This window comes from Pongo abelii, chromosome 19 (genome assembly GCF_028885655.2).
Source record: "Pongo abelii isolate AG06213 chromosome 19, NHGRI_mPonAbe1-v2.0_pri, whole genome shotgun sequence".
In the NCBI taxonomy this organism is placed as follows: domain Eukaryota; kingdom Metazoa; phylum Chordata; class Mammalia; order Primates; family Hominidae; genus Pongo; species Pongo abelii.
Window position 1 is genome coordinate 83,091,358 of NC_072004.2, and position 26,395 is coordinate 83,117,752.

Below are 26,395 nucleotides of genomic sequence, written 5' to 3' on the forward strand. Positions count from 1 at the left end.
CCGGGAGTGAGCGCGGCCGTACTTAGGTTTGCTCAAAATGGCAGCGCTGGAGGAAGAATTCACGTTGTCTTCGGTAGTCCTGAGCGCCGGGCCTGAAGGACTCCTAGGCGTGGAGCAGAGCGACAAAACAGACCAGTTTCTAGTGACAGACAGCGGCAGGACAGTCATCCTCTATAAGGTGAAGGCTCCCATCCTCTATAGGTTTGGGAGCGCCCCGACTGCCTTCTCGCCCGTTTCTGAGCGCGGAGCTGGAGCTCAAGTTTGTCACAGCTTCAGAAAGAGATCGTGGAGAAGGCTTAGCAGAGAGCCGGCTGGGCCTGTTGGGGACGCTGAGTGAGGTCTAGAATCTGGCTTGCTTGCCTTCCTGTAAAGGCGTATTTCCGACTTGCGGGGGCAGAGCGTCTGAGTGCACGTGGGTTAGACTCGGAAAAGAAAGAGAACCTGTGCTTTTGCCTCGGAACTCGCGGAGCTGGCCTTTTTAAGATTCTCTCCTAGGGTCTTTATTATCTTAGCCGCCCGCGGGAGGATGGAACGGAAATTGGTTGGGCGGGAGAGGATGACACTGACAGAGTGGGAATAGTGGTTTAGCCCTGTGTCTACACTTCACACCCCTCCCTTTGTAGGGGCGGGGACAATTTTAGAGAGTGAGGGACTTTCTTGATAGCTCGCTAAGAATCTTGACTCCAAGTGAGTTGTCTGTTGGCATCTCCGGTTCACGCTGGGAATCCTGGAGTTGAGTCCTGGGAAAATCTGCAAGCCCTGCCCCCATTTCAGCCTAAAGCCTGATAGAGAAACACTTAACCTTGCTTGTGGTGGTCCCATAGAAAGCAGTTACTTTTCTCTGGGCTGCTGAACATAGTTTTCCATGTTTTAAAGAAGTTAGTTATCTGCTTTGACGTTTTGAGAACAGGTTGCTAACAGCTCCCTGTACCGTTTTGACTCTGCTGACTCTAATGGGTTTCACTTGGGATGTCAAGTAGATTTGCAGTTTTGCAGCTCCTGCATAGGAATACAGTGGCAGATTGGAATTGGATAGACATGATCCCAGATGTCCCTACTTAATTTCCCATGCCGCTGTTCAGAGGCATAACTTCCCATGCAGGGGCATAATATAATCAATTTTTAAATGTACTATTGTTTTTTAACAAAGGGTTGCTTATTTACTTATTTAGGAACTTAGTTATATTTTCATTTTAACTACTCTTTTAGAGGTTTGGCGGGGCGCGGTGGTTCATGCCTGTAATCCCAGAACTTCAGGAGGCCCAGGTGGGTGGATCACTTGAGGTCAGGAGTTCGAGACCAGCCTGGCCAACATGGTGAAATCCTGTCTCTGCTAAAAATACAAAAATTAGCCAGACGTGGTGGCGTGCGCTTGTAATTCCACAGCTTTGGGAGGCCGAGGTGGGTGGAGCGCAGTGGTGCGATCTCGGCTCACTGCAACCTCCACCTCCCGAGTTCAAGCGATTCTACTGTCTCAGCCTCCCGAGTAACTGGGATTACAGGTGCGTGCCACCACGCCCAGCTAATTTTTGTATTGTTAGTAGAGACAGGGTTTCACCGTGTTGGTCAAGCTGGTCTCGAACTCCTGACCTCGTGATTTGCCCGCCTTGACCTCTCAAAATGCTGGGATTACAGGCGTGAGCCACTGCCCTCGGCCAGTAAATTTTTCAAATGCTGTCATTTTAATGGTTTCTTTTATTGATTATAAATTGAATTGCTTTTAATGTTTTAAGTTGACTTCTTGAATATTGTATTTATCTTAATTTCATTAGGTTTCTGATCAGAAACCCTTGGGGAGCTGGTCAGTGAAACAAGGTCAAATTATAACATGTCCAGCTGTGTGCAACTTTCAAACTGGAGAGTATGTTGTTGTACACGATAATAAGGTACGTTTTAAAACTTTTGTATAATATATACAACATAAATGTTGATTATTAACTATTTGTATTTATTATATGTAAATGGAGAATAGGATAGTTTTTAACTAGTATGTTTTGATTTAAGGTTTTAAGAATATGGAATAATGAAGATGTAAACCTGGATAAAGTATTTAAAGCTACAGTAAGTCTTTGAATTTTCCAACATATTTATTTAGCTTATTGGTGAATTAGAATCATTCATAATAAAGTATGTGTTATTTATTTTAATACCTCTGGGAAAATAAGCATAAGGTCCTAATCAGGTTTTCATTCTAATTATCTTACAATGTATCTTGGTAACATGTCTCCATGAGTTAAGGAGATGAGGATTTATATAATTCATGAATGAGAAATTTATACTTATTTCCATGAGTTTGGGTGTTTGGAGTGTGTCTTTTGTGAGAGCAAAATGAACTTCCTGTGCCCTTTCTTAGAATAGGTAGAATAGACCCTGCAAGTTTCATGTATTGTACTTTTTTTTTTTTTTGAGACGGAGTTTCGCTCTTGTCCTTCAGGCTGGAGTGCAATGGCTCGATCTCAACTCACTGCAACCTCCCCCTCCTGGGTTCAAGCAATTCTCCTGCCTCAGCCTCCCGAGTAGCTGGGATTACAGGCGTGCACCACCATGCCCAGCTAATTTTGTATTTTTAATAGAGACAGGGTTTCACCATGTTGGCCGGGCTGGTCTTGAACTCCTGACCTCAGATGATCCTCCCATCTCGGCCTCCCAAAGTGCTGGGATTACAGGCGTGAGCCACTGCGTCTGGCCCATGTATTGTACATTTTTAAGAGTGCACATAATACGGTAAAAAATAAAATAAAAACATGACTAGCTATGCATGTTCTACTAATGACCTAGAGTGTGTTCATTTTTTCTTACTTATAAAATGAGGATCTTAAACTAGGTTAATCTTGAAAGTTCTTTCCAGTTCTAAATGTCTAAATATAATTGGCACATTTTAGAAGTGGCTCACAATAGGGCTAATTCAGATATAATGTAGTTGTTGCCTGGATCCTTGAAACTTCTAGCTAGCTAGCTGTGCTGTTCCCTGGCTCCAGTCTTTTCATTTACCTTTAAATTCATAACACAATCCTGAATTTTAAACAGTGAGGGTTTCTTTGTTGTTGTTTTCCTCACACATGGTGTTAACTTCTTTTTCTGGAATTGCAGGCTGTAGTTATAATTGTGGCATCAGTTCTTATCTAACACCAGAATTGCATGTACCTCTGCATGAATGGCTTATCTGTATCTTTCCCAGTTTTAAGAAACCCAGGTTTTAGTCTAACCTCTAGTAGTCACAACGGGTAAACCAAAAATGAACTTACGGATTAAAGCAGGGACTAGGTAGAGAGGATAAGAGAAAAAGTTAAGAGTTCTAAATGTGTTTTATGTTGTAGGTTAGCTTTTGGAACCATACGTAATTATAAAACAAAATAAAGCAGTCACTTAAAAAGAAGTCTTCTCTAAATATCCTTATATTATATTAGGTATAAATTGTTTTAGAATAAAAATTAAAATTTTTTATGTTCTTCCAGTTGTCAGCAGAAGTATATAGGATACTTTCAGTGCAAGGGACAGAACCCTTGGTGCTCTTCAAGGAAGGTGCTGTTCGTGGTTTAGAGGCCTTGCTTGCAGACCCCCAGCAGAAAATTGAAACTGTTATCTCTGATGAAGAAGTGATTAAGTAAGTTCCAGTACTTGTAAGTAAATTTATCAAAATAAAAATGCACTGAACATTTTTTTGCCTTGTTCAAAAGTATTTTGGTTATAAACATAATGAAAGTAACCTAATTAAAAATCTCTTATAAAACACTGACTAAAACAACATCCTAAAAAGCCTCTGGGCATGAAGATTGAAGAAACCATAGAGTCATATGAAGTCTTGACAGAACTGGATACTCAGTTATTTGAGGATGAAATGGGTTATCCCAAAAGACCAAAATCTTTTTGTTCCTCTCATATTGCCCTGACTACCAAGCTCCCATCCTTGTCCCCTGGCTAAAAGTGCATCGTGTTAGTGAAATCATGATGCATTAAGACCTCTGCATTCCCAGATTCTGAAATAAAACTGGAAAAATGACTCATCAAGGGATAGAAGGACACTTCATGATTCCACGTCTTTCTGATACTCTTTATTTCATCACATTTCCTGTTCATTTTACTTGTTTTCTCCAGGTCCACCTGGTAGAAACTAACTTTCTAAAAGTCAGAGTGAAGACTGGTACTTACAACGTGGACAGTAACCAGTTATATATTAGACTGACCTGATGAATCCCTCTAAGGTGTGAGCAACTGTTTTGAGGGAAGTCCTTGGAGGATTTGAGTTCTAGTTGCTGCTTTGCCACAAACTGTGCAGCCAGTAACTTCTCTATGCCTCAGCTTCCTCTATATTGAGATCTTAATGTTTTCCTCAGAACATGAGTCCCAAAAGTAACTCTGAAAAAATGAGGTAGGGGAGTCAATTTAAGTTTGGGAAGCACTGCATCTCCCCTCTCAGAACTTTAAAATTCACATTATCATCTGCGGAGTTCAACAATCTGCATTTAATCCGGAGCTGCATTTGACAAATGCGTATTGCTTGTGGTGTGTGTTTCAAACGCCCAATTGAGTGTTCTCTGATGTCTCTCTGGTTCTAAAAAATATTTAATGAAAACTTTGATTAAATTTTGATTGATATGTATCTCCCAGCTGGTGATTTTTGCATCCTATAATTTTTCTTTTTTTCTTTTTTTGTAGATGGACAAAGTTTTTCATAGTATTCAGGCATCGTGTTTTAATTTTTATTACTGAAAAAGTAAGTGATATCTTCAGTTCCTGACCCATTTTGTGAAATTTCTTCAAAAAAAAAAACTTTATTTAGAGACAGGGTCTTGCCCTGTCACCCAGGCTTGAGAGCAGTAGTGCCATGATGGTTCACTGCAGCCTCAACCTCCTGGCTCAAGCAGTCCTCCCACTTCAGCCTGCCGAGTTGCCTAGTAGCTGGGACTACAGGCATACACTACCATCCTGGCTTATGTTTTATTTTTTGTAGAGACAGGGTCTCACTGTATTGCTCAGGCTGGTCTTGAATTCCTTGGGCTGAAGGGATCCTCCTGCCTTGGCCTTTCAAAGTCCTGGAATTACAGGTGTGAGCCACTGTGCCCAGCTGTAAAATTTCAAAACCTTTTTTTTTTTCGAGACAGAGTTTCATTCTTGTTGCCCAGCCTGGAGAGCAATGGTGCGATCTCAGCTCACCACAACCTCCTCCTCCCGGGTTCAAGTGATTCTCCTGCCTCAGCCTCCCGAGTAGCTGGGATTACAGGCATGCACCACCATTCCCAGCTAATTTTGTATTTTTAGTAGAGACGGGGTTTCTCCATGTTGATGAGGCTGGTCTTGAACTCCCAACCTCAGGTGATCCACCCACCTCAGCCTCCCAAAGTGCTGGGATTACAGGCATGAGCCACTGCGCCCGGCGCAAAACCATTATTTTTTAAACTAAAATGTGACTTCATTATTCTCTCAGAAGATCTCTAATTTTTTTTTTTTTTTTTTTTTGAGGTGATTCTCCCTCTGTCACCCAGGCTCACTGCAACCTCTGCCTGCCGGGTTCAAGTGATTCTCCTGTCTCAGCCTCCCAAGTAGCTGGGGCTACAGGCGCCCACCACTACTTCTGGCTAATTTTTGTATTTTTAGTAGAGACAGGGTTTTGCCATATTGGTCAGGCTGGTCTCAAACTCCTGACCTTGTGATCCATCGACTGTGACCTCCCAAAGTGCTGGTATTACAGGTGTGAACCACCAAGCCCAGCCTCTAACTTTTTTGTAACCTTTTAAATTTAAGGCTGGGTGTGGTGACCTCATCTCTATTAAAAAAAAAAAAATAGTGGAGCAAGGTAATGCACACTGTATTCCCAGATATTTGAGAGGCTGAGGTGGGAGGATTGCTTGAGCCTGGGAGGTGGAGGTTGCAATGAGCTGAAATCACACCACGGTAGCCCAGCCTGGGCCACAGAGCAAGACCCTGTCTCAAAACAAACAAACAAACAAACAAATTTAATTGCATAAGATGTTTTTAAGTACTCATTGATGTAAGTAGAATGGGGTGACAGCTTCTGGTTTTAACATATGTTAAGATACTTGGTTGAAATGGGAATATTTATAAAATAACCTTTTTTTTTTGCAGCATGGAAATTACTTTGCTTACGTGCAAATGTTTAACTCACGTATCTTAACCAAATATACACTCTTACTTGGACAAGACGAAAACTCTGTTGTAGAGAGTTTTACTGCATCTGTAGATCGGAAATTCATCTCTTTGATGTCATTAAGTAAGTTTTCTTTCTTTAAACTTTCAGAGATTATAAATAGAGGAATGTTATAGGATAGTCTATGTTTTTGAATCGTAGACTTTGTGAAGCATTCAGTTACAGCCATTTCTGTGCTTCTTTACAGCGTTCATGCCTTCACTTTTTTTTTTTTTTTTTTTTTTTTTGAGACAAGAGTCTTGCTCTGTCGCCCAGGCTGGAATGCAGTGGCACAACCTCTGCTCACTGCAACCTCTGCCTCCGAGATTCAAACAATTCTCCTGCCTCAGCCTCCTGAGTAGCTGGGATTACAGGCACCCCCTCAAGATCTGGCTCATTTTTGTATTTTTAGTAGAGACAGGGTTTCGCCATGTTGGTCAGGCTGGTCCCCAACTCCTGACCTCAGGTAATCCACCCGCCTTGGCCTCCCAAAGTGCTGGGATTACAGGCGTGAGCCACCTCATCTGGCCCATGCCTTTGCTTTTCGTACTTTGCATGTCTGGCCATGCATTAGATCAGTGATCCTGTGTTTTGAGGGCCTATTGAAGTACTTTAGGTACAGCATCCTTTTCTAACATTGCTTCTTTATATTTTATGTCTTAAAATTTACCATAAACTGGCTGGGTGTGGTTCACACCTGTAATCCCAGCACTTTGGCAGGCCGAGGCGGGCGGATCACAAGTTCAGGAGATCGAGACCATCCTGGCTAACACGGTGAAACCCCGTCTCTACTAAAAATACAAAAAATTAGCCAGGCATGATGGCAGGTGCCTGTAATCCCAGCTACTCTGGAGGCTGAGGCAGGAGAATGGTGTGAACCCGGGAGGCGGAGCTTGCAGTGAGCTGAGATCGTGCCAGTACACTGCAGCCTGGGGGACAGAGCGAGACTCGTCTCAACAAAACAAAACAAAAAAATTTACCATAAGCAATAAGTAACAATGTTAATACCAGTGAAAAAGAGAAATCACCTTTTAGCTGATAAGGCTCAGGTTCTTTGGGTGTAATTAGTGAAACATAAACTGTCTATGCTTGGCATTGAATGGCCCCTCAGCTCCTTTTTTCCAACCATTAGATTTAGTGTGCCCTTCCTTGAATAGTGACTGAGACAGATGGGCAAAAGGAGACTAACAGCAGCTTTGGCCCATGCCAGTTGCTTTTTATTATAGATTGTAATATCTTTATGAAATGGTCTAAAGTATAACCCCAGTCTTAGGCCTCTAGGGCGGGGAAGAAAAAAAAAAAGTATTTGTGGTACCCCCTCCCCTCCACCCTTCATGGCTGCTTTTGAAGTTGTTCTGGGAAGGTGAAGAGAAGTAAACAAGAGCAATACATAGGAAACGTTTCCATATTATCACAATTAAAAATCATTGTGAAGTTTTTCAGTGTGCAAATGTTTGCAGTGGCTATTTTTTAAAAGGCTCCTATCATTTTCATATCTTGGGGGCTATTGGAATGTACTTAATGTTTAGCTTAATGAACTTCGAAGTGAGGAAGTATGAACCAAAGGGTTATATAAATCTTTACATAACAATAGCTAGAACCACATGAAACTGCCGAAATTCAGTTGGCCCACAAGAAAGAGCAATGTCATAAGGTTTTCAGGGTGATTAGGTAGGAAGAATTATAATAAACTAAGCACGCTGGCTCACACCTGTAATCCCAGTACTTTGGGAGACCGAGGCAGGAGGATCGTTTGAGCCCAGGAGTTGGAGACCAGCCTGGGCAACATAGCGAGACCCTATCTCTAAAAGAAAATTTTTTTAAATTAGCTGGGTGAGGTGTGTGCACCTGTAATCCCAGCTATTTGGGATGCTGAGGTGGAAAGATAGATCACTTGAGCCCAGTAGGTTGAGGCTACAGTGAGCTGTGATCACACCACTGCACTGTAGTCTTGGGCCACAGAGTGAGACCCTGTCTCAAAAAAACAAACAAGAAAGAAATGTAATGTATAGACCAGATGCTAATCACTTTCTAATGAGGGATATATCCTTTTAGGGACTAGATGATCTCTATTCTTGGCAGTCCCCCTCAATATTTTAAGTTATTGCTGGTATTTACAGTTTGTATTTCTTGACTATTATATTTCTTACTGAGATTTTTATTAATAATACTTCTTTCCCCAGTTTAAATTTCTGGTACTCTCTAAGAGAAAGCACGGTGATGGGATTGTTTATTTTTCTGGTTGGCTCTTTTATCAAATTGGTAAAAACAACCTAGTACATTTAACTGTAATAGATATAGAAGTATCCTTCAATAACCAACAACAAATGCTTGTTTCCAACAGGCTCTGATGGTTGTATATATGAAACCTTGATACCAATACGTCCAACTGACCCAGAAAAAAATCAGAGCTTAGTTAGATCACTGCTGCTCAAGGCTGTTGTATCTGATAACACTCAAAATGGAGTTGCACTCACTGCCCTGGATCAGGATCACGTCGCAGTCCTAGGAAGTCCACTAGCAGCTTCTAAGGGTAACTGACATCCAATTCATTAAGAAGGCCTTTGTATGTTTCCTTCACGGTGTACCTTTTAGTCTTCCTTTTGTTTTTCATTTCGTTATTACCCAGACTAATTCATTCTCTTTATCAGCATACTCAATTTTTTTTGTTCCTTCCTAATTCTCTTGAATTGGTTTTTATTTTTATTTTGCATTGATCTTTCAAAAACACTTCTTGGTATCACCACCATGCTCATAACTATAATGTCATAAAGAAATAAAAATGGTGAATATACTAATCACCATCATACTAGCCTGCAGGCATTTGAAACATTAGTAAGCCTTGCATTTGAGGATTGGCTTCTTGGCAACATTTCACATCATGGAAATCCACTGGACATGGACACCTTGAAATGTGGGAACTAATAGTGTACCTTTGGACTCCGTGACTTCTGAACAGGATTCTCATCGTCACCTTGCCTCCTTACCCACCAACTCCCTGCCAGACTTCCTAGTCAGTCATGAAGAACACGATTGCTCCTTGCCAGTGCAGGATAGCAGACCCCAGCCTTCACTAGAAAACTCAGACTCTGTCGTTTAGCATAAGTCCCTTCATAGCGTAGAGCCTGTCCACCTTTTCCAACCTTTTCTCCCAAATTCTGAGCGAGAACCCTCTGCATTATTCACACCAGGCTGTCTATTGACCACACATTTGATATGCCCATCCTCACCTGTGTACTTTGTTCTGTGTTTCTCCTGCTTATTATTAACATAGGAGCGAGGCTCAATGCCTATCATCCCAGCACTTTGGGAGGCCTAGGCGGGCAGATCACCTGAGGTTGGGAGCTCGAGCCAGCCTGACCAACATGGAGAAACCCCATCTCTACTAAAAATACAAAATTAGCTGGGTGTGGTGGCGCATGCCTATAATCCCAGCTACTTGGGAGGCTGAGGCAGGAGGATCGCTTGAACCTGGGAGGTGGAGGTCGCAGTGAGCCAAGATCGCACCATTGCACTCCAGCCTGGGCAACAAGAGCGAAACTCCGTCTCAAATAAAAAAAAAAAAAAGATAGGAGCTCCTGCCAGGCACAGTGGCTCACGCCTGTAATCCCAGCACTTGGGGAGGCTGAGATGGGCAGATTGCTTGAGGCCAGGAGTTCGAGACCAGCTTGGCCAGCATGGTGAAACTCCATGCCTCTACCAAAAATAGAAAAAATTAGCTGGGCTTGTTGGCACACAAACCCGGAAGGTGGAGGTTGCAGTGAGCCGAGACTGCACTATGCACTCAACCTGGTCAACAGAGTGAGACTTTGTCTCAAAAAAAAAAAAAAAAAGACAGGAGCTCCTGGTTATAGTATAACCATACCATGTGCCAGCCGGGCACGGTGGCTCACGCCTGTGATCCCAGCACTTTGGGAGGCCGAGACGGGCAGATCACGAGGTCAGCAGATCGAGACCATCCTGGCTAACACGGTGAAACCCTGGCTCTACTAAAAATACAAAAAATTAGCCGGGCGTGGTGGTGGGTGCCTGCAGTCCCAGCTAGTCGGGAGGCTGAGGCAGGAGAATGGTGTGAACCTGGGAGGCGGAGCTTGCAGTGAGCTGAGATAGCGCCATTGCACTCCAGCCTGGGGGACAGAGCAAGACTCCGTCTCAAAAACTAAATAATAAAATAACTATACCATGTGCCTGGCACTTTACTAAGATTATCTCATTATTTGTATCATTTACTTCTCTAACAACCATATGGGAGGGAATAAAGTTGTTACTATCCCCCTTTACAAAACAGGAAACTGAGGTATGAGGTAACTAAGTAGTGGAACTAGGATTCAACCCGAACAGGTGAACTCTGTTAAGCCATGTACCCTGCCCCTCTTTAGTCCTGGCTCTTGACCACTTCACTAAGCTGTGCTTCTCCTCTCTCTCCCATCTTCCTCTCTTTCTTATTTCTGCTCTACCTCCCCGCCAAAAAAACCCGGTGGCTACTATAGAGTTTCCTGTGTCTCTTTCTATGGTTTTTTTTTTGGTCCATATACAAGCAAATACTGCTACTTAAGGGGTTTTTCCCCTCCTCGTTTAACACAAATGGTAGCACACCATACATACTGTTGTGTACCTTGTTTATTCACCTACCCAAGATCTCTCAGAGATCATTCCATATCATATTATTTGTTAATCTTCCTTGCTTTTTGAATAGCTGTATAATATTTCACTGAAGGGCGGCCCCACAGTGTGCTTCATCACTCTCCCATTGCCAGACATGAACCATCTATTCTGTTTTTTTAAATTAAGATGAAATTCATATAACATAAAATTAATCGTTTTATTTTTTAAATTTTTTAATGCTCTTACTTTCATTTCTTTTTTCATTGTTTACTTTCATTTATCTTTAATTTTTGGTAGGCCCTTGTAGAAGAAAAATTAAAGTGAAGGAGTCACTGGTGTTTGTTGTGCATCTACTTCTGTTGAGGTTTTTTTTTTTTTTTTTTTTTTTTTTGAGACAGAGTTTTAGTCTTGTTGCCCAGGCTGGAGTGCAGTGGTGGGATCTCAGCTCACTGCAACCTCTGCCTCCCAGGTTCAAGTGATTCTCCTGCCTCAGGCTCCCAAGTAACTGGGATTACAGGCATGTGCCACCACACTTGGCTAATTTTTTTCTTTTTTTTTTTTTTTTTGTATTTTTTGTATTTTTAGTAGAGACGGGGTTTCACCATGTTGGTCAGGCTAGTCTTGAACTCCTGACCTCAAGTGATCCACCCACCTTGGCCTCCCAAGTGCTGGGATTACAGGCATGAGCCACTGCACCTGGCCAACGTCTGTCTAGTTTTAAAAAATTTCATCATGTCAAAAGGAACCTCTGGACCCATTAGGCAGTTGCGCCTCATTCTCCTCTGCCCCCTACCCCTGGCAACCACCAATCTGCATTCTTCTATGGATTTACCTTTTTGGGATACTTTGTGTAAAGGAAATCATACAATACTTTTTTTTTTTTTTTTTTTTGAGGCAGAGTCTTGCTCTGTCTCCCAGGCTGGAGTGCAGTGGCGCAATCTTGGCTCACTGCAAGCTCCGCCCCCTGGGTTCACGTCATTCCCCTGCCTCAACCTCCTGAGTAGCTGGGAATACAGGCACCCGCCACCACGCCCGGCTGATTTTTTTGCATTTTTAGTAGAGACGGGGTTTCAGCTGTTAGCCAGGATGGTCTCGATCCCCTGACCTCGTGATCCACCTGCCTTGGCCTCCCAGAGTGCTGGGATTACAGGCTTGAGCCACCACGCCCAGCCCATCATACAATACTTTTTGTGTCTGGCTTCTTTGACTTAGACGTAGCCTAATTTTTGTTTTTATATTTAGTTTTTAGTAGCTCTGAGGTCTTGCTATGAGCTCCTCCTGCCTCAGCCTCCCATAGTGTTGGGATTACAGGCAAGAGCCACCACACCTTGCTAGCCAAATGTTTTTGAGGTTCATCCACGTTGTTGCATGTATCAGTATTTCATTCCTTTTCATGGTAGAGTAATATTCCCTTGTATACATATAACACAGTTTGTTATCTGTTCATCCATTCACAATTGGTTATTGTGAATATTGCTATGAACATTGGTGTGCATGTATTTGTGTACCAGTTTTTTTGTTGTTTTTTGTTTGTTTGTTTGTTTGCTTTTTTTGAGATGGAGTCTCGCTCTGTCACCCAGAGGCTGGAGTGCAGTGGTGCCATCTGGGCTCACTGCAAGCTCCGCCTCCCGGGTTCACACCATTCTTCTGTCTCAGCCTCCCGAGTAGCTGGGACTACAGGCGCCCGCCATCACACCCAGCTAATTTTTTGTATTTTTAGTAGAGACGGGGTTTCACCGTCTTAGCCAGGATGGTCTCAATCTCCTGACCTCGTGATCCGCCCGCCTTGGCCTCCCAAAGTGTTGGGATTACAGGCGTGAGCCACCGCACCCGCCTGTGTACCAGTTTTTAATTCTTTGGGATATACACCTAGCAGGGGAATTACTGGGTCATATGTTAATTCCATATTTAGTTTTTCATTTTTTAATTTTTATGGGTACATAATAGGTGTATGTATTTAAGGGGCACATGAGATATTTTGATACAGGCATGCAATGCATCATAATCACATCAGGGCAAATGGGGTACCCATCACCTCAAGCATTTGCCATTCCTTTGCCTTGCAAACATTTTAGTTATACTCCTTTCGTTATTGATTGTGTTTAACTTTTTGAAGAACTGCGGAACTCCACAGTGGCCAAACCATTTTATATTCCCACCGGCATTGTACAGTGGTTCCAGTTTCCCTATGTTCTTGCTCACACGTGGCTATTTTCCATAATTTGGATTCTGGCCATTCTAGTGGGTGTGAAGTAGTACTTCATTTCGGTTTTGATTTGCATTTCCCTAATGACTAAGGGTGTTGAACATTTTTTCATACGCTCATTGTCTGTTTATATGTCTTCTTTGGAGAATTGTCTATGCGAGTCCTTTGCCTATTTTTAAATTAAGTTGTCTTTGTTGTTGAATTGTAAGCATTCTTTATATATTCTAGATGCTACACCCTTATCAGATGTATGATTTCCAAATATTTTCTCCCATTCTATAGGTTGTCTTCACTTGGATAATGTCCCTTCGTGCACAAAAGTTTTAATTTTCATGAAGTCCAATTTTTATTTTTCTTTCATTGCTTGTGCTTTTGGTTCCACATCCAAGAATCCATGACCAAATCCAAGGTCATAAAGATTTATCCCCACGTTTTCTTCAAAGAATGTTATGGTTTTAGCTCTTATATTTAGGTTGATTCGTTTTGAGTTATTTTTATGTATGGTGTAAAATAAGGGATTAACTTTGTTCCTTTGCATGTGGCTCTCCAGTTGTTCCAGCACCACAGTGGTCCTGGCACCTTTGTTGAAAAATCATTTGGCCCTAGATGACTCTCAGTCTATTACACTGGTCCAGTACCACACAGTTTTGATTACTGTAACTTTATAATCAGTTTGGAAATCAGGAAGTATGAGCTCTCCAACTTTGTTCTTCTTTTTCAAGTTTGTTTTTGCTGTTTACGCCCCTTACAATTATTCCATGTGATTTTGAAGATTGGCTTTTCCATTTCTGCAAAAAAGACCTTTGGAATTTTGATTGAGATTGAACTGAGCCTGTAGGTTGCTTTGTGCGGTATTGCCATCTTAATATTAAGTCTTCCAATTGCTGAACACAGGATATCTCTATTTATGTATGTCTTCCTTAATTCCATTCAGCAATGTTTTATAACTTTTAGTATACAATGCTTTCACTTCCTTGGTTAAATTTATTTCTAGGGGCCGGGCGCAGTAATCACACCTATAATCCCAGCACTTTGGGAGGCCAAGGTGGCCGGATCACCCAAGGTCAGGAGTTTGAGACCAGTCTGACCAATATGGAGAAACCCCGCCTCTACTGAAAGAAAATACAGAATTAGCCGGGTGTGGCAGCACACGCCTATAATCCCAGCTACTTTGGGGAGCAGGGGTGAGGCAGGAGAATCACTTGAACCCGAGAGGTAGAGGTTGCGGTGAGCCAAGATCACGCCACTGCACTCCAGCCTGGGCAATAAGAGCGAGACTCCGTCTCAAAAAAAAAAAAAAAATTATTCCTAGGTATTTTATTCTTTTGGATGCTAATATACATGGAATTATTTTTCTCTTTTTTTTTTCAATTTTTTTTTATTTTTGGAGATGGAGTCTTACTCTGTTGCAGGGCTGAAGTGCAGTGGCATGATCTTGGCTTACTGCAACCTCTGCCTCCTGGGTTCAAGTAATTCTCCTGCCTCAGCCTCCCGAGCAGCTGGAACTACAGGTGCATGCCATCACGCCTGGCTAATTTTTTATATTTTAGTAAAGACGGGGTTTCACTGTGTTGCCCAGGCTGGTCTCCGACTCCTGAGCTCAGGCAATATGCCTGTCTCAGCCTCCCAAAGTGCTAGGATTACAGGCATGAGCCACCATGCCCTGCCGGAATTTTTTTTCTTAATTTGCTTTTTGTTTTTAGTATATAGGAGCATCTGATTTTTGTATGTTGATCTTGTACCCTGCAACCTTGTTGAATTTGTTTATTAATGCTAATCTTTTCCTGTGGATTGTTCGAGATCTCTATGCAGGATCATGTCATCTGTGAGTAGAGTTAGTTTTACCTCCATTTAAATTTGGATTTTTGGCTGGGCGTGGTGGCTCATACCTGTAATCTCAGCACTTTGGGAGGCCGAGGTGAGTGGATCACCTGAGGTCAGGAGTTCGAGACCAGCCTGGCCATCATGGTGAAACCCCCATCTCTACTAAAATTACAAAAATTAGCTGGGCATGGTGGCGTGCACCTGTAATCCCAGCTACTCAGGAGGCTGCGGTAGGAGAATCGCTTGAACCTAGGAGGCAGAGGTTGCAGTGAGCCGAGATCGTGCCACTGCACTCCAGCCTGGGTGACAGAGTAAGACTCTGTCCCAAAACAAACAAAAATTGGATTTTTGTTTTTCTTCTTCTTGCCTGGCTAGAACTTGAATAGCAGTGGTGAAAATAAGCCTCCATGTCTTGTTCCTCATTTTAGGGGGACAGTTTTCAGTCTTTAACCACTCAGTGTGAGGACAGTTGTGTAGAATAGCAGTGGTGAAGAAGGCACGGCAAGCACCCTTGTCTTTTTCCTTATCTTAGGAGGAAAGCTTTTAGTCTTTTACTGTGGAGTGATGGTAATTGTGGGTTTTTCATAGGTGCCCTTTATCATGTTAAGGAAGCTCCTTCCTCTTTCCTAGCTCTCTGAGTTTTTTTTTTTTTTTTTTTTTTTTTTAAGTCATGAAAGACTGTTGGAGTTTGCACAATGCTTTGTGTCAACCGAGGTGATCATATGGTTATTCCCTCTGTTCTGTTGATGTATGTGCTACAGTGATTGGTTTTCTTCTGTTAACTACCCTTTCATTCCTGGAGTCAATCCCTCTTGGTCATGGATCTTAATATTTCCTGTTGGATTTGGTTTGTTGGTATTTTGATGAGGATTTTTTTTTGCATCTATACTCATGGGGTTATTGCTCTGTAGTTTTTTTGCGTGGTGTCTTTGTCTGGCTTTGGTATCAGAGCAACCAAAAGCCCAAATGAGTTTAGGAAGTATTTCCTGCTCTTTTATATTTTGAGTTTGGGAAGATTTGTGTTAAATTGTAAATTTGTAGAATTTACCAGTGATGCCATCTGGTCTTGGGCTTTTCTTTGTTGGGTGTTTTTAATTGTTATTCCTGATTCATAAAGCCCTCCCTTCCTCAGGGCTCACCTTTCCAGGCTGCTTCTTACCATAAGCTCTCATTTTTTCCAGCTCCTGTGGCAATCACTGTCTTCATAATTCATTTCTGTACTAAATAAAGCAAAACATATATATTTAACTATAACTCCCCCTTCCCCAAAATATCATATATTTATACTTGGGACTTTTTTCTGAATTTATGTCTTATTTTATAGAATGCCTCTCTGTATGGAACATAAAATTTCAAACACTACAGACTTCAAAAGAGTTATCACAAGGGACCAGTGGTCAAGTAAGTTTTTTCACTTGAGTACTTTCTCTGATTTAGTTATTTTGTTGTGTTTTGTTTTGCTTTGTTTTGAGATGGGGCCTCACTCTGTTGCCCAGGCTGGTCTTTTACTCTTGGGCTCAAGTGATACTCCTGCTTCAGAAATTTAGTTATTTTTGTGCCTAATAAATATGCTGTAAGGGAAGAGATCTCTTTGGACCTAAATATTTTGGCAGCTTTTCAAACCAGGTGTGGTGGTGTGTTGTCTGTAGCCCCTGCTACTGAGGAGGTTGAGGCAGGAATATCTTTTGAGCCCAGGAGTTCAAGGCTGCAGTGCTGTATGATTGTGCCTGTGAAGAGCTGCTGCAGTCCAGCCTGGACAACATAGTGTGATCTCATCTCTGTAAATAAATAAGTAAATAGCTTGGCAGTTATTGATCAAATTAAGAATTATTTTTTACCTGAGGGATTATGTTTAGTTCGGTTATTGTTGAAATCACTTCCAAAATTCTAAATTATTGCCAGAACAATTAGCTATTTAATAAAACAACTTTTGTTTTTAGCTGCTCTTTGGTTTTGTCTTTTTACTTATGTATTTTGAACTATACCCTCAAGCTGTTACTTTTCCTAATAAATTAGTCTTTTAGATTATGTGTTAAATGTTAAATGTTACCATGAAATTACATAAAAATACTTAAAAGAATTAAAATTGAAGTTGAGCAGACTGTGCACTTCCTGAGGCAGGGTTCCTTGTGAGTTTTTTTCTCCAGTGTATTTTCAGTGCTTAGCAAGGAGCACAGTAAGTTTTAGTTACTTAGTGAATGAATATTCATATACAAATAAATCAAGGCAATAGGATGTTTTGGTAATTTTAATTTGAGGATAAAGAGACAAGGTTTCTCAGCATACAATTTAATTATAATTTATATGTAAACAAGTAATTTTAACAAAATTATTCACAATAAGTGTTAAATTCTGGTTTGTAAATTTAGTGCATTAGAAGTTTGCCCATGGTATAGTAGCGTTGGTAATTATTACGTTAATAGATGTATAATAGTGACTGCATTAATTTTAAACAATTGAGTTTTTTAAAATGTATATGTTGATTAGATTCTTCTGAGTTGAACATATTCTTTAAACTATGCTTCATTCAGACTTGGGCAAAAATAAGAGCCTATTTAATAAGCTCTGCATATAAAATTCTTCTTGAAAGTTGCCTTCTTTGCCTTGTTTTTAATACTGAGCACTTATACAGCAAGTGATAAGGCTTTATTGAGTCAGACCTTAGAAGAGAAAAAAATTTCCTTATGTTTTTGATAACTTTTTTTGTAGGTCTGGTATTATGGAGAACATTTGTTTATGCTACATGGAAAATCTCTAACTGTGATTCCATACAAGTGTGAAGTGTCATCATTAGCAGGTGCTCTTGGAAAACTCAAGCATAGTCAAGATCCAGGTAGAAACTTACTTATGTTGGTTTTATTAATACAAACAGTTTTATTAACTTGTAGTTTCATACAGATTCCCACAGCCTTCTATTTGTAAAGCTTTTTCTTAATTTTGAAATTTACCACTGTTTATTGAAACTTGTGAACAGGCCAGGCACGGTGTCTCACCCCTGTAATCCCAGCACTTAAGGAGGCAGAGGCGGGAGGATTGCTTGAGCCCAGGAGTTCAAGACCAGCCTGGGCAACATAGTAAGACCCTGTACTCCACAGAAAATGGAAAAAAAAAAAAAGTTTGAAACTTGTGAACAGTCCAAATTGCAGGTTCTGCTGCAAGCTGAAGAGCTACACTGTGTTTTTTTTGTTGTTGTTGTTTTTTTACACTGTGTTTTGAATGCCAGTGTTCTTCTGATTTTAGGGGCAATGGGAGAACCCCCAAACAAAATCGTAATACCTCTGCCCTCCCTTGTTTACTGATGGCCTCATCTGTTGGCTTAATGTTGTTGGACATACAGCCTTTTCACTATATTATGATTTACTTATCTGAGGTTATCAGAATTACATGGACTTCAAAGCCTCTCTTAAATTGTATGAGTGGTTTTTTTTAAATTGTTCTTTGTTTGATTGTTTAGTTGGGCAAAAAGTAAGTCAGACATTCCAGAAATTGTGCATTTTGCATTTTCTTAGGAACTCATGTCGTGCCCCATTTTGTAAACTGGGAGACCCCTCAAGGATGTGGACTTGGGTTCCAGAACTCAGAGCAGTCAAGAAGAATTGTAAGTTTCGTAGTTGAAATTGAAACGTTAGTGCAAATGTTGAAAAACAGAAAAAGACTGAATTATTTTAATGAATCATACCCTTACAACTCTTAAAGCTTTGACTTTAATGACAGGACAGTTTGCGGCTTGAACCCAGTAACCTCACTCACATTCTTTATCCAGAAATGCCCCATGTTGTCTATTAGTTATATTTACTTTTAAAAGTTTTTGATGAGAGCAAAAAGTGTGCTAATCTCTTTGGAGTGTTTCATATCCCTGTAAATGTATATTGGATCTCTTACATTGTTTTGTGATCCTAATCAATGTACTTAATTCCAGTTAAGGAGACGAAAAATTGAAGTGAGTTTACAGCCAGAGGTTCCACCATCCAAACAACTTTTGTCAACCATAATGGTAAATAAATAATATTGAAATATGAAAAATCAAACTCAAGTGTTTCAAAGAAATCCCATCTACTCTTCATTCTGTCTTATTTTTATGATCATCTTTATACCTATAGCTAACATCTGTGTAGTATCTTAAGGGTGTCAGAGTTGATCCGATATTTTGGCTTCTTTGATGCTCGCTATCACCTCATGAGATTGATATGGTGTTAGTCTTATCTCTTTCTCATTTAACTTTGCAGTGTCAGCTTCAGCTTTGCAGGAATGCATGATAACTGTTAGTCATTTGAGAAAATGTGCTAGGAAACTTTAAGTTCGGAGTGACATTCGTTAATGTGCCAAACTGAATTCTTTAATTCTGCCCTTTCAGAAAGATTCAGAAAAACACATTGAAGTAGAAGTACGGAAATTTTTGGCTCTGAAGCAGACACCTGACTTTCATACTGTCGTTGGGGACACAGTAACAGGACTTCTGGAAAGGTGTAAAGCAGAACCATCATTTTATCCCCGGAACTGTCTGATGCAGCTTATCCAAACGCATGTGCTTTCTTACAGGTAGCTGTTTGTGTGTACCAGACTGTACGTGCATAATTCTTCTGACCTTGTTTTTATAGTTCTAATCTTCTGAAACTCTCAGAAGGCTTATAAATGTTCTGCAGTTGAGAATTTTCTTAATATGTAATAGTGATTCAGATTTTTTTGTCTTAGTTTGTGCCCCGACTTAATGGAGATTGCCTTAAAAAAGAAAGATGTACAGTTGTTACAACTCTGTCTACAGCAGTTCCCTGACATTCCTGAATCAGTCATCTGTGCTTGCTTAAAAATTTTCTTGAGGTAAGTTAGACTCCAATGGTCCTTTTTCTTCACTACATTTATAATCTGTTACATTATTTGATTTCCAAAACTTTGATGCTTAGGAAATGAAATTTTTCCCAAAAGCTTGGTGATAAGGATTAACCTCTTGCTTTCAACTACCATCATAGCATTGGTGATGACAGTCTTCAAGAAACAGATGTCAGTATGGAGTCAGTTTTTGACTATAGTAATTCTGTACATGATGAGAAAATGGAAGAGCAAACTGAAATTCTTCAAAATGGCTTCAATCCTGAAGAAGATAAATGCAATAACTGTGATCAAGAGTTAAATAAAAAGCCCCAGGACGAAACAAAGGAGAGCACTTCATGCCCTGTGGTACAAAAAAGAGCAGCTCTACTGTATCCTTTGACATAGAGCATCCCTCTGTTTCTCTTTATAGGGTATAGTTATATGCCAAGCAATAACCAAGGAGTAACTCAATAACTGAAGGTTTTTCTTTCCTTTTCCAATTGTTTTTTGTTTCTGTTTGCAAATAGATTATGTTCAATGCTACATTAAGTAAGGTTTACTTAAACCTGTTTAATTTAACTAGGCCGGGCATGGTGGCTCATGCCTGTAGTCCTAGCACTTTGGGAGGCTGAGGTGGGAGGATTGTCTGAACCCGGGAGTCCAACACCAGCCTGGGCAACATGGCGAGACCCCCATCTGTACATCAGATTAAAAAAAAAAAGAAGAAGAAGAAGCTGCTATACTAACACAGAAGCTCTATCAATTCTGAAGATCAGTATTCTGAATAAATACCAATTAAAGTATTCCACATGATCTCCAATGATTAGGAGAGTGTTTGGCGATAGAGCTCTTTTAGAGATGTAAAACTTTTGTATAGATTTAGAAAACTAACATTGACAAAGGCAGTTACTCATAAGTTCAATAGAATAGCTTCTATTTATTGAAGTAAGATTTTCCTTTAGTCCTTAGTAATGCAATTCTTCATTCAGCATTTAGCGAAACATTTCTTCTGCCTCATTTGAAAGACATCCCAGCACAGCATATCACGGTAAGTGTTCATAGAATTGTTGTATAGAATTTTACTTCTGGCTTAAATATTGCTATTTAACTCTAACCAGCTGTTAGGGCATTCTAAAGGTTATCAAATTCTTTCATGTGAATAAGAGGTTGCCCAGCTCTAATGGCAAAAAATTGTGCTGAGAAAACTAAAGCGATACTATGGTGATAGATCATGGCATATTCCTTGTGCCAAACTTGATGGCCAAGTTAAGCTTCCTAAGTTATAAATGAATAAACACTAAAAAGAATTGCATACAGAAGGGTTCTCTCTACTCTACCTATTATTTACAAACAATGAGCTTATCACCACCACCACCACCCCCAAACCAGATGAGCTCCTCATTAATAGGAGGGACTGCATTTTATTCATTTTTGTGTCTCCAGATGTCTGGCGTATTTGTTTGATGTATAAATTAAACATTTTTTTCAATCTTCGTGATGGGTTTATATAATAGAAATTTTTTCTATCAAAGTGATAAACTGTCCATTTTTTTTTCCCACCCAGCTGTTTCTTAAGTATTTGTATTTCCTGTACCTTAAGTGTAGCGAAAATGCTACTATGACTCTTCCTGGAATACACCCACCTACCTTGAACCAGGTGAGATTATTTTTTTACTTTGATTTGGTGCTGGGAAAAATCTGTGAAAAAAAGTTGTATTCAAGGTCAGCACCTGCATTCAAGAGCTGTCTCCTTGTTTCCTAGGCCATACGAATCTCTTCCCTCATAAAACCACACCACTGCAGTTAGAAATGGAGAGTCTCTCATTTAGTAGATTTTTAGATCCATAAATCTACATGACAGAATTTTAATTTATCTTAAATTCCTGATTCTTCATTATGACCCTTCCCTTTTCCAAGAATTTCCTTAGTCTTGATGGGAGACAACAGGAAGGGGCTGATAATATAGGTTGCCCCCTTAATCATCTCTTAAGAATAAGAGAACAGGCCAGGCGTGGTGACTCACGCCTGTAATCCCAGCACTTTGGGAGGCTGAGGCGGGAGGATCACTTGAGGTCAGGAGTTTGAGACCAGCCCAGCCAACATGGTGAAACCCCATCTCTACTAAAAACACAAAATCAGCCAGGCATGGTGGTGCATGCCTGTAATCCCAGATACTTGGGAGGCTGAGGCAGGAGAACTGTTTGAACCCAGGAGGCAGAGGTTGCAGTCAGTGGAGATCGCACCACTGCATTCCAGTCTGGGCAATGAGCAAAACTCTGTCTCAAAAAAAAAAAGGTGGGGGAATAAGAGAATAAAGATTAGTGAAAAAATATTCCCAGAGAATCCCATGGTAGTCCCTCTTTAAAAATAATACTTATGCTGGGTGTGGTGGCTCATGCCTGTAATCCCAACACTTTGAGAGGCCGAGGCGGGTGGATCACCTGAGGTCGGGAGTTCGAGACCAGCCTGACCAACATGGAGAAACCCCCGTCTCTACTAAAAATACAAAATTAGCCAGGTGTGGTGGCACATGCCTGTAATCCCAGCTACTTGGGAGGCTGAGGCAGGAGAATCACTTGAACCTGGGAGGCGGAGGTTGCGGTGAGCCGAGATGGCACCATTGCACTCCAGCCTGGGCGACGAGAGTGAAACTCTGTCTCAAAAAAAAAAAAATACTTATTTAAAAAACAGTAAGAAACATTAAAAAATAATGTATTTACCCTCCTACAAAGGCATGTCTGTAGTTCCTTGTCTTTGGACATGTAAGAATTGGAGGCAAAGAAATGTGGACTTGGAGAAATCTGGGGCCAGCTTGCTCCCCGCAGGCTCAAGATCAACCATCCCACATAGAAACAGTAAAAACAATAAATTGTTTTGGTTTGGTAATATGTTATTCTAACGAAGGATTTTAAACACTTAAGTTGGCTATTCTTCATATAAAAAATAACTTTTTTTTTTTTTCCTTTTCAAGAAGGCAAGGTCTCGCTCAGTCAACCACAGTGGAGTGCAGTGGGAATCATAGTTTGGGGCAGACATGAATCCTGCCCTGAAGCAGTCCTCCCCACTTAGCCTCCCAAGTAGCTGGGACTGCAGGTACATGCCACCACACCACATGAAAATACAATTTTTTTTTCTTTTTTGGGATGGAGTCTCGCTCTGTCTCTCAGGCTAGAATGCAGTGGCACGATCTCGGCTCACTGCAACCTCCGCCTCCCGGGTTCAGGTGATTCTCCTGCCTCAGCCTCCTGAGTAGCTGGGACTACAGGCACGAACCACCACACCTGTCTAATTTTTGTGTTTTTAGTAGAGATGGGGTTTTATCGTATTGACCAGGCTCATCTCAAACTCCTGACCTCAGGTGATCTACCCGTCTCAGCCTCCCAAAGTGCTAGGATTATAGGTGTAAGCCACCGCGCCCGGGAAAAACACAATTTTTTTATTTTAATTTTTCTTGTAGAGACAGGGACTCCCTGTGTTGCCCAGGCTGGTCTCAAACTGCTGGGCTTAAGTGATCTTCCTGCCTTGGCCTCCCAAAGCACATGGATTACAGGCATGAGACACTTACCTGGCCTAAAAATAAGTTAAATTTTTAAGTAGTTATTATTTATTTATTTATTTATTTTCTTTTTGAGACAGAGCCTTGCTCTATCACCCAGGCTGGAGTGCGGTGGTGCGATCTCAGCTTACTGCAATCTCCGCCTCCCAGGTTCAAGCGATTCTCCTGCCTCAGCCTCCTGAGTAGCTGGGATTATAGGCCCCCAGCACCATGCCCCTGTGCTTTTTAGTAGAGACAAGATTTCACCATGTTGTCCAGGCTAGTCTCGATCTCCTGACCTCAAGATGATCCACCCACCTCAGCCTCCCAAAGTGCTGGGATTACAGGCGTAAGCCACCGCACCCAGCCCACTCAGCACTGTTTTAGACATTTCCTGGACCAGTAGACATACATCTGCCTCATTCCTTTTAACCAATGCATACTATTTCATTTTACAAATATAAATTAATGTAGCTATCAATCCTCTATTGATGGACATTTAAGTTGTTTACCATTTTTTGCTGTTGTAAATCTTCAGTGAGGATCTTTATATAGATATTCTTGTATATTTATGAGAATGCCTGTTGAATACATTCCCACAAGAGAAATTATTGGATGAAATGGTACATGCATTTTTAGTTTTCAAAATGCCAGACTTTCTGAAGAGTTGTGACAACTACCCTAGCAAGGTCTGAGGCATTCTTTTTCACATTCTTACTGACATGCAGTTTTGTCAAACTTACTCTTTGCCAATCAGATGGGTAACAGGTGTTACCTCATTTTAATTTGCATTTCTTTCATAATGAGAGAAGGAAACCATCTCTTCTTGTCTATTTATATTTGTTTTTGTGAATCTGCCTAGTCGGGTTCTTTGTCCATATATATATTGCATTTCCTGTCTTTTGGTTTATAAAAAGTTCCTTTTATATTAAGGAAATTAGCCTTTTTCTATCAAATGCATTGTAAGTTATTTGTCTTTTTACTCTCTTTAGTATAATTTTTGACAGACACTTTTTCATGCTATTAAAATTAAAAGTTTTCCTCTTTTAACTTCTTTATGGCCTATGTTATGTTTAAGGCCCTTCCCACTCTAAGATTATGAAAATAGTCACCAGCTTTCCCTACTACATGGTTTTATTTCTTGTGTTTAATTCTTTGATACATATAGAATTTAATCTGATATAAGGGGTTCCATAGGGATCAGCTCCCCCTCCCAAATGGATAACCAGTTTCCTGGTTGCTTTGATATTTGCATGTTAACTACACCATTGGAAGATGTAGGACTACATAAGAAACTTATAAATGCTTAGTAATAATTCTGGTTTATGATAACTCATCTATAATACACAACATCTTGCCCTTGGGGAAAATGTATCTCGCAGAATAGAAGATGAGTGGTTATTTTATTTTTTTTTTTGTGACTGAAAATTATTGAAACTGAAAACTAAAATTTTTAAAAATAAAAAGACGACTACTGGCCGGGTGCAGTGTCTCAAGCCTGTAATTTTAGTACTTTGGGAGGCTGAGGTTGGAGGATTGCTTGAGGCCAGGAGTTCAAGACCAGCTTGGCAATAAGACAAAACCCCATCTCTACAAAAATTGTTAAAAAGTAGCCAGGTATGGTGGTGCATCTGTAATCCCAGCAACTCTGGATGATTGCAGCTACTCTGGGAGGTTGAGGCAGGAGGATCACTTCAGCCCAGGTGTTTGGAGGCTCCAGTGAGCTATGAATTGTGCCATTGCATTCCTACTCCAGCCTGGGTGACAGCAAGATCCCATCTCTAAAATTTTTTTTAAATAGGATAAATTTTTTAAAAGCCAAAAATTAGCCTTTTTATATTTCGTAGAAATTGCTCCATCTCTAAACAAAAATGTTCAGATTTTATTTATAAAGACTTATTTTTCTCATAACTGTTTGATATATTTGTGGACTTTGTAAAGTGAGTTAACCTTAAGTTAAAATCTTAACTTCCTTTTCCTATTCATCTTCAGATTATGGATTGGATATGTCTACTTCTGGATGCAAATTTTACTGTTGTAGTAATGATGCCAGAAGCAAAGAGGCTACTGATAAATCTTTACAAGCTTGTAAAATCTCAGGTTTGTGATTATTTGATATATACTGATTTTATTTGTACCCAAATATCACCTGAATTACAATTATTCTTAAAATTTGTCCTTAAATAACTTACTAATACTCATGGAAGATTTGTTTCTATGTAGACATTATGGTAAAAGTTACTCTGAAACTTTTTTCTTTAGATAACTGTTTATTCCGAGCTCAACAAGATTGAAGTAAGTTTTCGGGAGCTACAGAAATTAAATCAAGAAAAGAATAATAGAGGATTATATTCAATTGAAGTGCTGGAGCTCTTCTGATATTATCAATTCTCCTTCATAGACATTTTATAAAGCTCTTTTATGTGAACTCTTGCTTCATCCAGGCAAGAACGGTGTTTTGTTTGCGACCATCTCGGTGTCAAGAGAAACGTGTCAGTGAGTACCTGGACCATCACTTAACTGATGCTCCGGGGTAGGGCTGCAGGTTTCACGTGAACCTATTCTAGGTTGTGGACATTGGTGCGGAGAGGTTCTGCAATTTTTTAAAAATACGTAACTGGGTTGATTTTAAGTAAAATTATTTGTGTATTGATAAAAGTCTAATTTCTTATCACGTGTTTTGAGTTGTTTTTCTTTTAATAAAAAATGACCATTGAAGCAGTGATTCTAGGAAGAATGTAATTTCATCAGAGTCAGAAGCTGCCCCTGCTCGTTTGTTCCACAGCTCATCTTTCTTTCACACATTTGCAGTGTGTCTTCTGCATGGACCTCTTCTGCCACAGGCAGGGCAGAGAGGGGCCCTCACACAGGCACGTGCTTGCCTCCTGCCGTCTCCCCTGTCCTTTAGGACAAATGAAAAGTTCAAGTGTGATTCTACAGCCCAGCTTTACAGAAAGAATCCTGATGGCTGAATTTACCTTGCAGTAGTGAAAAGCTGCGTTTTAGGTCAGGCACTGTATGTAAACTTTAGTCACACATGTGGCCGTTAATAAACAGGTTCTCCTCCATTGTTTTTAATCTCTCAGTAGGCCTTAACGAAAAGAAATCCCAAAGGAACAGGGTAAAGTCTCTATTGATGATGACATTCTCAGCTGGGCACGGTGGCCCACGCCTATAATCTAAGCACTTTGGGAGGCCGAAGCGGGCAGATTACTTCAGGTTAGGAGTTCAAGACCAGCTTGGACAACATGGTGAAACCCATCTCTACCAA

General features: G+C 40.5%; 1 protein-coding gene and 1 non-coding gene across 2 annotated transcripts; both read left to right on the top strand.

Moving 5' to 3' along the window:
* NOL11 (nucleolar protein 11) lies at positions 1–26,192 on the top strand. Its single transcript, NM_001132110.1, is given in 18 exon segments — positions 1–178; positions 1,773–1,886; positions 2,005–2,061; positions 3,456–3,604; positions 4,657–4,714; positions 6,085–6,229; positions 8,490–8,678; positions 16,105–16,181; positions 17,490–17,613; positions 18,290–18,378; positions 18,700–18,774; positions 19,135–19,319; positions 19,473–19,598; positions 19,748–19,978; positions 20,559–20,637; positions 21,154–21,246; positions 25,117–25,224; positions 25,387–26,192. Coding segments are annotated over 18 exon segments (2,157 nt in total). The 5' UTR covers positions 1–37; the 3' UTR covers positions 25,504–26,192.
* On the top strand, positions 22,309–22,439 carry LOC112129800 (small nucleolar RNA SNORA38). The gene has a single exon (XR_002912153.2). It is a non-coding gene; the product is annotated as a small nucleolar RNA SNORA38 (small nucleolar RNA).
* Positions 26,193–26,395: the final 203 nt, after the last annotated feature.